Source organism: Meles meles, chromosome 10 (assembly GCF_922984935.1).
Source record: "Meles meles chromosome 10, mMelMel3.1 paternal haplotype, whole genome shotgun sequence".
NCBI lineage: Eukaryota > Metazoa > Chordata > Mammalia > Carnivora > Mustelidae > Meles > Meles meles.
Genome location: NC_060075.1, coordinates 37,768,617 through 37,787,603, shown reverse-complemented (window position 1 = coordinate 37,787,603; position 18,987 = coordinate 37,768,617). Strand labels below are relative to the sequence as shown.

General features: G+C 37.6%; 1 protein-coding gene across 3 annotated transcripts in view; it reads left to right on the top strand.

The window, feature by feature from the left end:
* The window catches only part of ZNF277 (zinc finger protein 277), a 108,760-nt gene that overhangs the window by 16,229 nt on the left and 73,544 nt on the right, over positions 1 to 18,987 (top strand). The window contains exon 2 of one of the 3 annotated variants that reach the window (XM_046021215.1): positions 1,866 to 1,923. The exons of the other annotated variants lie outside the window; for them this stretch is intronic. Within the exon in view, the coding sequence (XP_045877171.1) occupies positions 1,866 to 1,923 (58 nt within the window). The remainder of the gene's footprint in view (positions 1 to 1,865; positions 1,924 to 18,987) is intronic. 3 annotated transcript variants of the gene reach the window in all.

Below are 18,987 nucleotides of genomic sequence, written 5' to 3'. Positions count from 1 at the left end.
TTTCTTTAACATTCATGACATCTCAATTTTTCCTGAGGATCAGGACAACCGTAGATCATTCCTCATTCAAAGAATCTTTCATTTGATCAGTATACAGCTTATTTTAGATATTCCTCCCTAATAGCCAGTATATTTGATTGAAATAGGTATTTTGGGGGGGAAGGAATCTTGTCTCTTATAATGGTAGTTTCCACTTCATTAGGAAAGAAAATTGGTATCAGTTTGAAGTATTCCACAGTCTTCTCCTCTTAGCTCCCTTGATGAAAATAACAGCAGTATCCAGGGACTGCCACCCCCCCCACCTCCAAAAAGGATCCCGCCCCCCTTAACTACAGTGATTTCAAAGCCTTTGTCTATAAAGGTCATGTATTAAAAACTGAACAGATGATTTAGTAAATAATGAGGTCTGGGGAATTAAGGTACCATTGGGAGTCAGTATAATTGGGATTAAAATCTCAAGGGGAAGACGAACATGAATTGCAAGAAAAAGGAACAAGGTTTCAAGTAGACAAAAGAAACCTTGTGAAATCAAATAAGGTGTGTACTTTTGGAGATTAGAACAAAGTAGTCTGAAATAATTTGTGGATTAACACTTAATTCATGTAGGACAATGCTCTGAATTTGTAAGTGTAACTCTTCCTGTTTTGAGTTGATTTTCCTACTTGCAATTAATTTGGAAGCCAGATTGTAAATAAAGTACTGAGAATTGAGGCCACTTCTCTGAGATTACTGGTAGTGCAAGTATCTGTGTGTGCACAAATGATAGCACACTAGTAGTGTTTGATGACAATCTAGACATTATAGTTGAAGCTGCTCTCTGGGATGATATTCCCTCAGGATCCCCTGAGTCTTGACTCTTAAGAGCAATTGTATTTCAAATGTTAAATGCAGTGTCCATGTCAAGAATCTAATGATGCAGAGCTTCTGGGTGGCTCAGTGGGTCGGGCCTCTGCCTTCGGCTCAGGTCATGATCTCAGGGTCCTGGGATCGAGCCCCACATCAGGCTCTTGCTTGCTGGGGAGCCTGCTTCCCCCTCTCTCTCTGCCTGCCTCTCTGCCTACGTGTGATCTCTGTCTGTCAAATACATAAATAAATAAATCTTTAAAAAAAAAAAAAGAGGGTGCCTGGGTGGCTCAGTGGGTTAATAAGCCTCTACCTTCAGCTTAGGTCATGATCTCAGGGTCCTGGGATCGAGTCCCACATCGGGCTCTCTGCTCAGCGGGGAGCCTGCTTCTCCCCCATCTCTCTCTGCCTGCCTTTCTGCCTACTTATGACCTCTCTTTGTCAAATAAATAAATAGAAATCTAAAAAAAAAAAAAATTTAAAAACTAATCTAGTAATGCAGTTCTTAATCTCATAAACCTTGCTATACTGGTTTTATCTGTAGTCACTGGGATACCTTGTAATCTTCAGAGTGATGGCTGGTCATTCTAAAAGCCCAGAGGTACTTGAATAATCCACTTCCACTATCTCTGCATATTTTGAGAAAGTTTATCATTTTGACCAGTCTAACCATAACTCATATATTCTTTCTGCCTAAAGTATCTTTTTCCTGCCTTTCTACTTTACAGCCTCTACTCATTCCTTAAGACTTAAAATTAGGTATTATCTTCACCTTTCCTGTGAAATGTTTTTGCTGACTCTTTGCCAATACCAAAATATAGCCCAGCATTTCCTCTTCTTAACCTTTCATTTCCACTATTGGTTTCCTATGTCATTTCCCATATGAAGATTATGACTGTGATACACTTTGCTCGTATAGATGCAGATAAATAGATAGATAGGTAGATAGATAGATAGAGATATATATGTTTTTATTTTTAAGTGTTTATTTTAATTCTGGTTAACATACAGTGTAATATTAGTTTCAGGTGAACAGCATAGTGATTCAACGTTTCCATATATCACTTGGTGCTCATAATGGTAAGTACTCTCCTTAATCCCCTTTACCTATCCATCCATCCCCCTACCCACCTCCCCTCTGGTAACAACCAGTTTGTTTTCTGTAAGTCTTTTAGTTTTTTTCTCTCTCTCTCTCCCTTTGTTCATTTATTTTGTTTCACTTGTCTTTCTCTGACTGACTTATTTTGCTGAGCATTATACTCTATCCATATGATTGCAAATTGCAAGATTTCATTTTTTTTATGGCTGAAAAATACTGCAGTTTGTGTGTGTACCACATCTTCTTTATCCATTCATCAGTCAATGGACACTTGGGCTGCTTCCATAGTTTGGCTACTGTAAATATTGCTGCAATAAATATAAGGATGCATGTATCCCTTTGAATTAGTGTTTTTGAATTCTTTGGGTAAATAGCCAGTAATGTGATTGCTGGCTCATAGGATAGTTCTATTTTTAACTTTTCGAGGAAACTCCATACCGTTTTTCAGAGTGGCTGCACCAGTTTCCATTCCCATCAACAGTGTATGAGGGTTCCTTTTTCTCCTTGCCAACACCTGTTATTTCTGATTTTACCTTGCTCTTACATTTTATATTTGCATGCTTAGTAAGAGATGTCATTGTTACTCCTGACTTGACACTTGACATTTGGATGGAATTAGACATCTGTCTGCTGTATATCCAGGGCTGAAACTGAGGCACCCCTGTTCCATCTTCTTTCTTCTTGGCTCTCGACTAGTTGGAGGCTAATGTCCTTGAAGAGCCAATAACTACATCAGCTTTCCTCCATAGTCCTCCTCACGTCATATGCAAGTCATATTTTCTAGAGCATTGTTCAATACTTGATTTCGTTTTATCTCCTCAGCTACATTTAGGAGATGAACAGTTTTCAAAGCCAAAAGCATAAGTCACACAACTAGCTTTTAGCAAGTAGTACTGTGATCTACTTACCCTTAGTGCATTAGCATCTTACTATACTAAAAATCCTCCTGTGCTGTCATTTTAAATACCTCTGCTGTGAATGAATAGCATATATAGTTAATTTTTGTGTATGATATAAGGAAATGGTCCAGCTCTGTCTATGGACGACAGCCAGTTGTTCTAGAACCATTTATTGAAAAGATCATCATTTCCCCAACTGAATTGTCTTGGCATCCTTGTGAAAAATCTAATGACTATAATGTGAGGGTTTATTTCTGTACTCTCAGTTCTGTTCCACTCATCTTTATTGATCTTTTCTCATGCCAGTAACACCCTGGCTTAATTACCATAGTGGTTTTTTAGGAAGTTTTTAAATCACTTATGTGTGAGACCCTCAACCTTGTTCTTTTCAAGATTTTCTTGATTTCCCTGCTGATTTTTCCAGCATCAGGGTACATCTAAAGAAAGATACACATCAGTAGTAACTATTTCAGCATATAAATAATCTCTTGAAATTTTTTTCTTACTGGGCTATTTTTAGATAATATTCTTGGGTTATACTAGACCTAGTTTTGGGGGGCTTTAATTTTTTTTCTGGTGTTAGAGATTGAGTCACTTAGATAACTTTCTAGGTTCCTGATAGTCTTTAAAAATTTGGCTCAGTAAACTCTTCCTTATGTAGCTGAACATCTGAGTAAAGTATAGGTGAGAAAAGAAATTTTGTGGCGAGTCAGTATTAATGAAGCACACATGGTGTACAATTGGCAGTAAGTTTCAGAATGAATAGCTAAAATGGTTGTGAATGCAGTGATAAGTACCTTAAATTTTGTTGACCCTGGGAATTCTACGTATCCTCTTTCAGTATCACTCCACCACGTTTCGTATTAGAAATTAATCGCAATCTAGTATTTTTAATTAGAACCCAAAAGGCAATTTTAGAAACACGTAAACTGTCAAAGAGTCTCTCTTTGCAAATAACATGTATTTCCTATGACAATGAGTAATGTATTAAACCTGATTGAAATGAATGGATTTTTATATTTCTGTTTCACCCATACTTTTTTTTTTGGTCCCCCCCCTTTTTAAATAAACAGATAATATATTATTAGCCCCAAGGGTACAGGTCTGTGAATCACCAGGTTTATACACTTCACAGCACTCACCATAGCACATACCCTCCCCAATGTCCATAACCCCACCATCCTCTCCCAACCCCCCTCCCTCCAGCAACCCTCAGTTTGTTTTATGAGATTAAGAGTCTCTTATGGTTTGTCTCCCTCCTGATCCCATCTTGTTTCATTTATTCATTTCCTACCCCCCAAACCCCCCACATTGCATCTCCACTTCCTCATATCAGGGTGATCATATGATAGTTGTCTTTCTCCCATTGACTTATTTTGCTAAGCGTAATACCCTCTAGTTCCATCCACATTGTCACAAATGGCAAGATTTCATTTCTTTTGATGACTGCATAATATTCCATAGTATATATATACCACATCTTCTTTATCCATTCATCTGTTGATGGACATCTAGGTTCTTTCCATAGTTTGGCTGTTGTGGACGTTGCTGCTATAAACATTCAGGTGCACATGCCTCTTCAGATCACTACATTTATCGGATCACTACGTTTGTATCTTTAGGGTAAATACCCAGTAGTGCAATTGCTGGGTCATAGGGTAGCTCTATTTTCAACTTTTTGAGGAACCTCCATGCTATTTTCCAGAGGGGTTGCACCAGCTTGCATTCCCACCAACAGTGTAGGAGGGTTCCCCTTGCTCCGCATCCTCACCAGTATCTGTCATTTCCTGACTTATTAATTTTAGCCATTCTGACTGGTGTGAGGTGGTATCTCATTGTGGTTTTGACTTGTATTTCCCTGATGCTGAGCAATGTGGAGCACTTTTTCATGTGTCTGTTGGCCATCTGGATGTCTTCTTTGCAGAAATGTCTGTTCATGTCCTCTGCCCATTTCTTGATTGTCACCCATACTTCTTTTTTTTTTTTTTTTTAAGATTTTATTTATTTATGTGACAGAAATCACAAGTCGGCAGAGAGGCAGGCAGAAGTGGGGCGGGGGTGGGGGGGGTAGACTCCCTGCTGAGCAGAGAGCCAGATGCGGGCTCAATCCCAGGACTCCGGGATCATGACCTGAGCCAAAGGCAGAGGCTTCACCCACTGAGCCACCAAGGCGCCCCAGACCATACTTCTTTTAACAGACCTTCTTCTTTCTAGGTTCTCAGTTTATGTAACCCATGAGGATGGAAGTGGGTTTTTTCTGGTGTTGTAATTTAGATAATAATATAGCTCTTTTCATCATAATGGACCCATTGACATTCTGGGTACCAGTGACTTCAGCTTCTTTAGAATTAAAGCAGAAAAACTGTAGAAATGAATTTATATATACAGAGATAAAGTAGAAAGAGAATAGAAGCGTATTCCCTAAACAGATGTTTTGGGGTTTCTTTTAATGCCATGTATGTACATGTATATGGTTTTCTTTATTATCTCTTTCTGCTGAAGATACCAAAAGTCTCTAAATTTATGATGTCATTTAGTTGCCCAGTTTTATTAAAGTATTTAGATTAGGGACCCCTGTCTGTTCAGTTGGTAGAGCATGCTTTTGACTCTTGATCTCAGTTTGGGGTCATAAGTTCAAGCCGCATGTTGGCAGTTGAGGTTACTTTAAAAAAAATAAAGTCTTTAAAAAATAAAAAATGTAAAGTATCTAGATTAGAATTTATGGTCATGTAATTAGTTGATATGTTTTCTAAAACATTAATCAACATTTTATAATCTTGATATATACATTAAACATAATGCTTATAATTTAGTATTTTAAAGCCTCCCTCATATGCAGCTATTTATATGATTAGAGAAGAATTTCAAAAGGCAGTTACAAGCAATTTTCACAAATGAAATATAATGTGCTCCATCTATTGTTACCTACCTACAATAACCTCCTGTTATTTTATTTCTACTTTGAATGCCTAGTTACTGGTGCAGAAGAGCTCCAATTGTATATCTTTTGAATAAATGTTTCTGTTTGCAACATCCAAACAATTTTTTTCCACACTCTTCTTTTTTAGCCTTCCCCTCAAAAAAATTATTCCTCTTTCTGGTATTCTGATGTGCTAGTGACCACTCTTTTCCCAGCCCTTTTGGTTCCTGGTTCTTCAAGTCTTCATTTCTCCTTTTCTATTGCCCCTTCATCCCTACTCCAAGACACTGACAGCAGTCAGCCTGTACATTGTTTTGGGATCCATAGTCTCTGAGGGCCACTGTAGCTGCTAAAAGGTGAGAGAGAGTGCTAGCTAAAGCTCCAACTATGTTCTCTCTTATTAGGGTTCTCATATAGGTTGAAAGAAGAGAAACGGAAGGAAAGCAGACAGGGGGAAGGAAGTAAGGAAGATTCTGGTTTTGCTATTCCCTCCTAACAGACTTCAGGAATCAGGCAACATTTTTCTCCTAGAGACACTGTATGTATTTGTAATATACCTTTTTGCAAGAAAAGAGTTTTGAGTTTGTTTTGTTTTGTTTTTTTCCCTCAGGGATTAACAAAAACACAGCTCTATTTCTGTACTGGACACAGGAACAATATTACCATGCTATTTTACTCTATTCACTCACCCTTTTAAAGAAATGCATGAAGAACAGCAGGGTCTTATGGTGACAAAGGCACTTTGTTCTCAGTTCAGTATTCCACTTGGTGGCCTTCTCTTCTCTTCAGTTGCAATAAGCTAGCCTCTTGCATCTCAAATGCAGTTGTAATTCCAAGGAAGTAACCATATCAATGGGTGTTTCATTAGCTGCATATTTCTTAAATAATGAGATAAGAAGAACATAAATAATGGGTGTTTGCAGTGCATGTAGTTCATCAAAATGAACCAGTTCGTATAGTTGTGCATCAGTACACAAAAAAGTTATGTAAACCCAAAAGGCATGAATGGAATTGAGAAATTATCAATAACGTCACAAAGCTTGGTCAGTCTCACATTAACTGCAAATTTACATGGCCTGATTCGAGTGACATTGGAAAGGTTTCTGTTCCTCAAAAGTCTGTCCTGTGGTGGGGCGCCTGGGTGGCTCAGTGGATTAAGCCGCTGCCTTCGGCTCAGGTCATGATCTCGGGGTCCTGGGATCGAGCCCCGCATCAGGCTTTCTGCTCCGCGGGGAGCCTGCTTCCTCCTCTCTCTCTGCCTGCCTCTCTGCCTACTTGTGATCTCTCTCTCTGTCAAATAAATAAATAAAATCTTTAAAAAAAAAAAAAAGTCTGTCCTGTGGGTTTGCTGCTGATTTAAAAAAAAAATGTATCAATCCATTCTTTTACATTACACACTAACATATCAAGAGATGCTTTTTTTTAATGTGAGATATTACTCATAGGCGGTATATTATATCAGTCACTTCAGAATTTGTCACCTCAGTATGAATTTTGCCAGATCACTTACAAAATGAATTTAAAAATGAATCAGTTGGGGTGTCTGGGTGGCTGAATGGGTTAAAGCCTCTGCCTTCAGCTCTGGTGGTGATCCCAGCGTTCTGGGATCCAGCCCCACATTGGGCTCTTTGCTCAGCAGGGAGCCTGCTTCCTCCTCCTCTCTCTCTGCCTGCCTCTCTGCCTACTTGTGATCTCTGTCTGTCAAATAAATAAATAAAATCTTTAAAAAAAAAAAAAAAGAATCAGTCAACAGAATGCACTGTTTTACCTTGGCACTGAGCTAAACACAATGGGGGAAAGACAGATAAGCTACTTTTAAGGAGCTCCCAGTATAATTTATGAAACAAAACATATACATGTAAAACAATAGTACCAGTAACAATAATTTGTTGAGTGGCAAGTGATTTAGTATATTAGCAGTATTTCTTGAAGGTTTTTTAAGTGATGGAACTATTTTCTAAATTATCTTACACAAAATCCTAACATATAAAACCTATAAAAGCTAGGCCTTTTTGGCTAAAAAGAGGGTCAGGGGAGGCCAAGGAGCTATCTGTTTTGGTTTTCCCGTCATACCCAGTGGAGCTCCTTGGGATCTGAGGCATCTGGGAATACAGTTAAAAATCATTAAAGTTGGGACGATAAATGTGGCATCTGACAAGGAGAGGAAAGCTCTGAGTCAGAATTTCTTCCAAGTTGGTGTTAAAAAGGACATAGACAATAAGAGGGATGGTGAGAAAGAAAGTTGGGTAACAGAAGTGGATAGATAGGGTGCCTGGGTGGCTTATTTGGTTGAGTATCTGGCTCTTGGTTTTTGCTCAGGTTGTGATCTGGGATTGAGTCCTGCCACACTGGGCAGGTAATCTGCTTAAAGAGTCTCTCCCTCTGCCCTTCCCCCCTACTCATGCATGCATGCGCATGTACTCTTGCTCTCTCTTTCTAAAAAAAAAAAAAAATTTTTTTAAACTTCATTTAAAAAAGTGGATAGATGTCAGGTGGGCTTGTGGGTGGCTCAGTTGTTAAGCATCTGTCAGGTCATGATTCCAGGGTCTTGGGATCGACCCCCACGTTAGGCTCCCTGCTCAGTGGGAAGTCTGCTTCTCTCTCTCCCACTCACCTTGCTTTTGTTCCCTCTCTTGATGTGTCTCTCTCCATCAAATAATTAAATAAAATCTTTAAAAACAAGTAGATATAAAGTGTAAGCTAGAAAAGCAGGCAGAAGAGTTGAGGTATGTTGAGGAAGAAAATAGGGAGATACAATGGTTTTAATTTTAGGAACTGATGGAATAAAAGACTTGAAGAAGGGAGACTGGAAGCAGATACAAGATGGTTTAGATGAAGAATTGATGTTTATTTCAGGTTCTTCCTTCCCCTCTGGCTCTTGTTAGTTCCATTTCCTAACAGACTAAGAACAGGCCACTCACCTACCTTCTCCCTTTCTCAGTCCTCAGTGCTGTGTGTCCTATCTGCCTGAGTCTTCCATCTCCCTATTGTGCAGAACTGGATCCAAGTGGGCAGAAATGTTCCTTTCTGCACAGCCACTGGTCTCACCATCATCATGCCTAACTGTGCTTAATAAAAACCCCTAATGCCATTTCCTTCTCCTTTTTAAAATATTTTGTTTTTGCTTCTGTGTCTGAATTGCAGAGGCATTGTGCATCTGTTAAAGATGGTGCTATCTGTATGTGGCTATATCTCATTGTTAAAGGAGAATTTATACCTTAATTTATGTAAATGCTAGAAAATGGGCAATGTGACTTGGCTTTATTTTCTCAGAAATGTTTGTTCTTGTTGTTGTTTTACTTCATCAATTCCTCTCTTCATTTTCTTGTGTACTGATGATTCCTCTCCAGTTGGTCCCCATAGCAACACTGGATCATGCTAATGAAACTGTAACATCTTAAGCTCTCCCACAGAGCATCTCTGTTAAAATAGCCATGAAACACAGTTGCATTTATTATTTTCTTTCCTTAAAAGGAATCGATACTTTAGAATCTTTCCCATGATCAAGACCTAACCTTCTAAACTCTCTGACCAGAATTGCAATCTAATTTAGAGAAACTTTTCTGGGGATAGGGTGGTAAACCATAATTGGGATACCACCTTCTTCCTGGCATTATACCCCCTTCTGAGTGTATGACAGTGGTTCTCAAAACATGGTTGTCCAGCTGCATCAACATCACCTGGAAATACAAATTCACATCCCACACCCCAGACCTACTGAATGAGCAGCTTGAGATGGAGCTTAGTACTCTGGTTTAACAAGTCTTTCAAGTGATTTGGAGGTATATTGAAGCTTGGGAACCACTCACTGATGTACAGGTGAACAGTCCTGTAGTAGGCAACAACATCACAACCAGTTTGTGATGAATTCTGCCAAAATGATTAGAAATATTAGCTGAATTCTAGTTTGTGTTAAGATAAAATATGGCAATGGAGAGGGTCTGACTGGTTTCAGCCAATGAAAAGAATTATTTCCTAGTCCTTATTTATCCGTTATTAACAAGCATAAGAAAAAGCTAAGTAATTGCCATTAAGAATGATAACAGGTAATGACTTAGACTCTAAAAGCATGTGGGTTGTTGGTTTTGGGGGCTTGGGCGGGGGAGGGGGTTGGTTTGTTGTTGTTGTTGTTTCTTATGTTTTGATGTGTGCGTGATGACAGGTAGCCCCCTTCTTGAAAGTTATTTTAAAGACTGCTTTTTCTGCTCATAGTAATCTATCCTCTGTTTCCCATAATGCATCAATTGAAGGCAGTAAAAGCAAGAATCTTTCAGAGTCCATAACTTAGAGAAAAAAACGTAGGAAGTAGATGTAATAGAGGATTGCAAAAAGGACAAGTTTACTTTGTCATGTCAAGTTGTAAGAGAGAGGTCAGAGATCAGGCAAAAATTTGAGCTGGAGAAGCAGGGTGAAACTGAAGGTATTTAAAATTGCTGGTTATTGCACAAACTGAAGTATCTGTATGCCTGGATGTTGGAACGGAACCTAAGGAGTTGGGCTTGTTTGTTGGTAGTCAGGTCCAATTTGAAAGCCAGGCTATGGGACATAGTGGAAAAAAAAAAAAAAAAAAAAAAAAAAACAGAAACAGCCAAACAGGATTCAGAAACCAAGATAAGTAAGATTCTTCTGGTGGGAAATCCCGAGGTCTCTTAGTCCAAGGAAACAATAGCAGCAGAATGATTCTTATCACTCACCTGATAAGCACCAGGCATTCACTCATTGATCACCACTGCCCTAATTCATACCCTCCTATATTCCACCAGAACCATTGCTATTCTTTCCTTATTGCAGTCAGATCTCTGAATATTAGTAATATTCATAGTTCCCTGAAATGCTGTCTCTGCCCTTCTGCTATATTTCTCCTTGAAATGTTCATGGTCTCCCTGCTGTTCCAACTAGGTTTCCTTCTCCCATATAGTACTCATATTTGCCCTTAAAGTCTTAATTCAGATAACTCCTAGACTTTGATTGGCAGACTTAAATGCCCTCCATACCCTGGATTTTCCTTGTACCTTGCACATATCATTATCTATAATATGCCATAATTGCTGTTTCTACCTGTGCTTTGGGGACAGGATCCATGTCTTCCTCTCTTTAGTCTTTTGTCCTAGCTTGGTGCCTAGTATACTGTAGATTTTCAATAAAATTTTAGAATAAAGGGAGATGTTTACATATTATAGGCATGATAAACAAATTATGGATTTTCTGAAACTTGATTTGAAATTTTTTGTTCCATTCTCTTAGCTGTAGTAACTTCAGCTATCGCTGTAACCCAAAATTGTCTTGGTAATGTCTTATATGCAGAAATGACAAAAATCCTTTAAATGAAGTTACCATACACAAGGGATCTGGAAAGAGGAAGAATATATCTCTGCCCTTGAGGAAGGATATGTTAGCCACTTTAGAAAATCTCCGGGGAACTCCATTAATGAAGTATTAAGGTAGGGATAGGATAGAGTGTTTTTATGCTTGTTTGAGATACTTAATTACCATAATTCTTGGACCAAAATGTTCAGACCTTATTAAAAATCTTTCTTTGTATTTCCACACTCATCCAAAATTCAAAGTACCAAGGAAATGTGATTAGAATTGAGAATTTTTTTAAAATTCCGCATTCTTTCCATGGGGTAATGGAGTATAATGTGCTTTAATTTATCTAGCAATGTCTCAGAAAACAATACAGTGTTTTGTATAAGGAGTTTACCAGGTTTCTGAATATTATTATGTTGAGCAGTTATTTTTCAAAAGGGTTGCATAAATCACTGACTGCAAAGATCATATCTTGAAGAATATCAACATAATCAACACATACTTTTACCTACTGATTCTATATCAAATATTCCTAAATTACTGTACTTTGTTTTTTGTTTTCATAATATTCCTTTGCTTCAAATACTATTCCCTCTCATGCCCTTGCCACTTTGCAATTGTTTTTGTACTTTTTGAGATTCTTTTATTGTTCCTGATATTAACCATCTGTATTAATGAGATAATAAACTAGGCTTATTGTTAATGAATTGGTTCATTCAACTGCTAGATTTAATTAGAAAGACATTTAACATGCTAGCAGATGTTCTGATTTTGTTTCATTATCCCCAAACATAATAAAATAAAATGAATTTTTATATTTTTGCATGAATTAAACTGAACCAAGTTTGATTACTCTACCATGTATTATAAAAAGTTAACTGATGGAGTTTTGTTTTCATTGTATTCTAAATTTCAGAAGGAAAATCAGTTTTCTTCTTGAAACACTCCCCTAACTCTAATTGGCACAGAATAAAGTCTAGGAATACAGAGTATTATAACCCTCAAATTAATAGAAGGGAAACTAAGCCAGGTGCCTCCCCAAAGCTTTTTTTTCCCTTTTGATACTTTTATCGGGAATGCATATTCTGAATTAAACAACTACTTAAAAAGTTACTAAAGAACTATAATTCCAGAGACATATTCAGTGAGGTTTTTTTTTTCTTTGTTTGCTTTTCATGTTTTTACTTACAGTGTCCAAAGGGAGTTTTGTTTAAAAGAGGAAAGAGAGAAAAGGCAAGGTTTTAGGAGAGATTTGAATGTTCAGAGCTTTTCTTAGAGAAATTGGCCGGAAAAGATTTAAATGTGCTGGCACATGCACAGAAGTAGCAGCTCAAACTGAGTAGTCTGCACTATAGACCTTCAGCTTCTAGTATGCCCCTCCTAGAAAAGGAATAACTTCATGGAGAGCCCCAGATACTAAGTCAATAGATAATGTGAATTCAACAATACACATATACAAAGCAATTATAAATACATTAGGAAAAAACTTTCTTTTAAACAATTACCATGTGGGTCAATGCATCCATCCTGGGCAAATTTCCTGGGATATGGGCATAAAGCTTCTAGCATAGTTAAAGATAACAAGGAATTCCTTTCCCTCATCCAGCTTATCTTTGTGTTTTCCTGTTTGGTAGTTTCTTTTGTTTAAAAATATGTTACATATTTTTTTTAAATAGGAATCATAGCATAAATATGATTTTGTATAATTATTCCTGAGTGTTTTCTCATGCCATTAAATCTCTTAAAACACATTTTTAATGACTTACTTAATTTCTGTGATTCATTTGATCATTCTTTTATTGTTGGATATCAGTTTGTTTCTGGTTTTTTTCCCCCCATGATCAAATTAACAAAGATACTCTTGAATAAACCCCTCGGTCTTGCTTTTATATGGCAGTTATTTTTGGGAAGGGCTCACCCTTAGTTACCAGATAAATTTTAATTTTCATATTGCATTTCAGAGTATAAGGAATGCATCAGTTTTCCAAAATTGGGCAAAAAGAGAATGAAATCAGGAGGTTGAGTAGGGAGCAAAGGTGATAGAACCAGAAAGTTGTGCCTACTCTGGTGTCTGTTCCACCTTTTCTGACTTCTTCAGTGAATAGTTATAGCATAGAGTGATTGCATTTTTCTCATCTGAGATTCACTTCTTACAAACTTGGAACTTTTTTTTTTTCTTTTAGTCCTAATGATTCTTTCAGAATTTGGTGGAATTTTAATGTCAGTCAGATCTAATCACAGGAATGTGTGTGGGAAAGGGATTTAGAGTTTGCAATGATAGACCATCATTAAAGACCTAACAATGGTCTTTAAGTTCAAACTTGGCCTCAGTGGTTCTCCTGCTTATAGGTTTGCTCAGGCAGCTTGGGAAGATTCTAACCACCAAAACATTTCAGGCCATTAAGTAGCTTCAAAAATTTTAAAGGTGTTTTTCCAGGCACTGTATTAGTCTTTGAATTCCCTACTGGGCCTCCCCTGTGCTAAAGGCTGCCTGTTTCAGCCACGTGCTTGAGTGATTGGAATGAAGCGTCAGCTCTGACAGTTTCCTTTAAAACTAGTAATAAATGTACCTGGAGACCAACTGTTTCTCATTTTACCATTTGTAAAGTCTGTCTTACCTAACAACCAACAGTTTGGTGTTACACCTATAAAAAATGAGAGGATACAAAATTTACTAAATCCCAAAAAGAGCTAATGGCTGACACTTGATATGACCAGTTATGTCTACTTTCTGGGTTTTTTATTAATTAAGAAAAGTGATTGCTTCATTGGGTCCTTATTGACAACCATTTCTTGCTTTTTCTGGGAGAAAAGAATGATAACTTGTGTTGAAGATGAAAAAAGAAATCTCATTTTTTAGTGTTAATCTCTCTCCCATTTGTTTTCCTGCTGCTGCTTTTCTGAATGTTATCACATGTACTGGATACACCCAGCCCTTACATTCTTTAACCTTTGTGGTCCCTTTAGAATTGTGTCTGTTTTCATGAGTTTCTTCATAATCTGTTCTGCATTAAAAGACACCAGTGCTCATTTGTTTAATCCTGTTGAATATCAAAGCCTCTACTCAAAGATCTTGTGTCATTCTGGTTGCTTTTACTTGAATACTCTGTAGTAGAAAACTGTTCTAAAGCAAGGTAACCTTAACTACCCTTTGTTCAAAATAAAGTTAGTTATTTCATTTTTAAATAACATCCTTTGACTTACCAAGGCAGTAAACACCTTGGAATTCTTTTTAGTTTTTTTTTTTTTTAATTTTATTTATTTATTTGACAGACAGAGATCACAAGCAGGCAGAGAGGCAGGCATAGAGAGGGAAGCAGGCTCCCCACTGAGCAGAGAGCCCAATGCAGGGCTCATCCCTGGATCCCAGGATCATGGCCTGAGCAAAAGGTAGAGGCTTTCACCCACTGAGCCACCCAGTTGCCCCTCTATTTAGTTTTTTTAAGCATTGTGCTGAAAGTTCAGAGTCGAGTATTCTATGAAATATTTATTCTTCTGTTCATTGTCTTGTAGCATATGAGTACCAGGGGTGTACTCATTTTCTGTAGAATTTGGTGTTGCCTAACTCATTACTTTGTATTTCTCTACAGTAAGTTCTGTATACTGCTCTCAGCCTGCTTGCATTTAATAGCTCTCTTTCTTCCTACAGTCTGCCCTTCTAGTTTTGCAGGCTCAGTAGAGTTCGTCTCCCATTATGTTCTGTTTTCCAAATTACTGAGACATTTTAAAAAGCAATAAAATAAAAAAGGTAATTATTGAGCCATGTGACTGCTTGCCCAGATTTATGGATCTTAAAATGGCCAAGATTTTGGCCAAGAATTTTTAGCTTTATATTAAAGCTCAAAAAGCCAAAGGGAGAACATCATAGGGGAGATAGTCATTACCAAGAGAACATGGACTTTCAGTTCCCATGGCAAACAATATTTTTAGTTTCAGGGTTTTTTTTAGAGATTATGTGTTTATCTTAATTTTCATTTACAAAAAAATACACTGCACGTGTTTTATTTTCTTTATTAATACCTTGATAGCTATTAAGTATTTAATTGTATCAGTAAAGGTAGTTGAATGATAGAAAAATTTTTTTCCATGTGATTATTTCTGGGAATGTTTTGTAAACAATATACAAGGTATATTTTCTAAGATATATTTTGTCTTAGTACAAAAATATATTGTTATTTATATTTAGAAATTCTTTGAAGCTTAACATTTAAGAGATTGTTATGTTTTAAATATGTTTCAGTTTTTTAAAAATGGAAACTTGGAGTTATAAAAGTTGGTGGATAATACTGCCTAACTTTATAGGGACTTAACATGTTCACAGTCTCCATAGAAGACTAAAATTAGGTGCAATAATAAATTACCATATATTGTCTTTTTTTTAGAAAGATTGTATTTATTTATTAGAGCAAGCAATACAGAGAGCACGAGTGGGGTGGAGGGGCAGAAGGAGAGGGAGAAGCAGACTCCCTGCAGAGTAGGGAAGCCCAATATAGAGCTCAATTCCAGGACTCCAGGATCATGATCTGAGCTAAAGGCAGGCACTTAACCAACTGAGCCACCCAGGTGCCCTACCATATACTGTCTTTAAATAACATTTCTACGGTCAAGAAAAGGAGGGTGAAATCAGGGTCTCCATATAAACCATTGTAATCCAAATATTAAGATGTTTGCTTAGGGTGACTATAATGACTTAAAAGCTTGGGGTCTGGAGTCGGACTGCTTGTATCCCAATCCTCTTGACTCTTACTGGATATATAACCCTGTGTAACCTTCGTCTGGTCAAGGAAGAAGTCGTTCACTATTCAATATCTGAAACAAAAAGCTGAATTTACTGTTGCTAGGCAGTGGAGACCTGTACTTGTAAAAACATAGACCTTCTCAACAAAGCAGGCTGCTGATTATTTTGGGTTTGGGGACTTACAGAAGTCAGGGGAGTGGCAGGGTCTCAGAAGCAGAAGTGTGTGTGGATTGGTTGACCTTAACTATTGGCAGCATAGTCACTGAACAAAGCTGTTGACACTGTTGGTTGTCACTGACCTATTGAGATGAGTTTAAAACTGTTTATCTTTCTTGGGGCACCTGGGTTGCTTAGATGGTTAATGTCCAACTCTTGATATCGTCTTAGGTCATGATCTTGAGGTCATGAAGTCAAGCCCCACCTTGGGCTTGGCACTCAGTGGGGAGTCTGCTTGAGATTCTGTCTCCCTCTCCCTCTGCCTCTCCTTCTGTGTGCACTCTCTTTTTCTCTAAAATAAGTAAATATTTTTTTAAAAATTTTATTTATTCTCTCACTACCTAATAATAAAACTGCCTTCCTCATAGGATATTTCCAATAATTAAAACAGGTACTAAATAAATTTCCTAGCATAATGCTAGGAAACAAAGTATCATCTTCATCAGTTTGACCTTGAAGAGAGTAAAACCCCTCGGATGAAAGTCCCAGCTTTTACAATATTATATCATCGCATCAGGACAGTGGATAGCTCCTCAGATTTGTCTCCCTCTTCAGCATTACTCAATACAAGCCATTAGTTTTCATTTGTGTGTGTGCCTAACACCCAGCTCCACAAGGTCAGCATTTTATGCGGATTCATCTCACTTTTACCTAGGAACCATTTGCTTCCTAGACAGGTGGGCTCTTTGTGGGTTTGGTTTGGTTTTTAAGCTTTTATGAGCATCACAGATACCCTTAAGAACCTCGTAAAAGCTGTGAATTCTTCTCCTTGAGGAATATATGTGCATATACACATTTTTGTAATCAGCCTCTGTTCTCAGACTCCATGAAGGTTCAGGCCTTGCTCTTCAGAACTACTGTTCAGAAAGGTAGTTCTCGGGGCGCCTGCCTGGCTCAGTCGGCAGAGCACACAACTCTTAATCTCAGGGTTGTGAGTTCAAGCCCAATGTGGGGTGCGGCGCTTACTTTAAAAAGAAAAAAAATGTAATTCTCAGTCAGATTCTCAGCTCCAGGTTTCAGTTGCAGGAAATTGGGTAATACTAATAAAAATAGCCCTTTGCGATAGAAAACATAATAAAACCTATCTTGGAGTCTGAGGGTAACTGGATTAGACAGGAAGGTGCCACATCCTAGAAGCTGCAGTGATCCTTTCTAGGCAACAGTGTAGGCTGGGCAGTGTTATGTCAGTACCATCTGGGGATCCTGCTCTGGGCCTTACTGTAGATTTTGATTACTTAGGTCTGGCACTTGGTGATTGTGGTCCTAATCCCTCTAGGAAGAAAGCTGAATTACTTCACTAAATCCCAACATTGTTACAACACAGCAAGTTCTCCCTGACCAGGTACCTGCCTTCCGCCAGTCCTGTTTTTACATCAGTCCCCCTTGCACACTACGAAAAACTAAGAATTTTTCTAGAAGATCTTACAGTGTTAGATCCCTAGGCCAGTGGTTCTTAACCTGGAGCACTTATTAAAATGCAAACTTCTGGACTCCACTCTCAGAGTTTGTCATTTAGTTGGTCCTTCCTGGACTAGGGCCCAGTAACTTGCATTTCTGAGGAGTTTCCAGATGATAATGATGTTGCTCATCAGAGGGTCACACTTTGAGAACCACACTACTCTAGTCATGGATATGTCCTTGGTCCTCTAGGGTCACTTATCACTGGTTACAAACAATAGATTGTTTATAACAGTTACTCAAACTCAGTAATTTAATTTGTGTTATGTAATTATTTATAGTAACTCTAGTCAGTTGAAAGGGGGTAGTTGCTCTTGGTTAAGTGTCTAATAATGAAAGTATTAACAGAGATATCTTCATGCTTGAGAGAGTAGGAAAAGGGCAGAAAGTTTAAATACATTTTTCAGTAAATTTTAAAAACAAAAAAAAACAAACAAAAAATGTTTGTTTGTAAAATAGTAAATGTTGATAGTAAAATGTTGATTATTTCCTCTGAGTCCTAACCTACCTCTAGTTAAAAGAAACTTGAACAGAGGCTGCATCCCTACCCAAGAATAGAACACACTTGAAATAGGGCCCTACTCAGGTTATGCTTCCCTAGAAAGGAAATAAAGAGCTCCTATAGCTGAAGACATGGTGGCATATTAAGTGGGGAAAAAGCATGTACCAAGAAAGCATTTATTTGGATTTTTAATAAAAATATATGTTGGGATAAGATGAAGAAAATCATCATAAATTTAATTGTGGTTATTTCTGAAAGGTGGTATTGGTATTTTCCCCCTTCATTTGGCTCAGAAGTTTTGTAGTGAACCATTTATTGGTTTTTGTAGTTCGAAAATTTTGTTTTAGAAAACTGGCTTCTTCAAACTAGTGAGACTTTGAATCAAAATATTACATCGGTCAGCCAAGAAATACAGATGACAGTTGAGAACTCTTCCCTATGTTTTGAATTGGAAGAAAAGGTGGAACTCCCAGAACACTACTGGGTGCCTGTCTAGAAAAGAAGGATCAGCACTGGAGAAGGAAGGGTGTAGAAGGAAACTACTAGAGGCGGGTATATTGCTGACTGAGCTCTGCTAACCTTTAAGTAATAGGGACAAGTAGAAGCTCTGAGTAGTAGTATCATTGCCCTACAGAGAGGTAATTCTACCTCCTATTATTAACATTTCTACATTTTTTTTTTTTTAATTCCTAAGAAAACTGTATAATTACTCTCTGGTCAGTGACTCACTAACAGTGGTCCATTGTTATCACTGGCTATAAAATCACAAACCAAAAACGAAGACTTTTTTAACACAGTGGGTAAGAGTTGCTGCAACTTCTGAAATTTCCAGTACTTGAAAACCTCACCAGTATATCTCAGCAAACTGACTTTTGAAAAGAATTAGAAAATTGAGGTGTGTGAAACATTGAAAACCTTATTGAAAGCCCTAACTTCTATTGCACTTCTAAAACAATTGCTTCACCAAAAACTATCAATGCCAGTAATGTGTGTCCTTGTTTC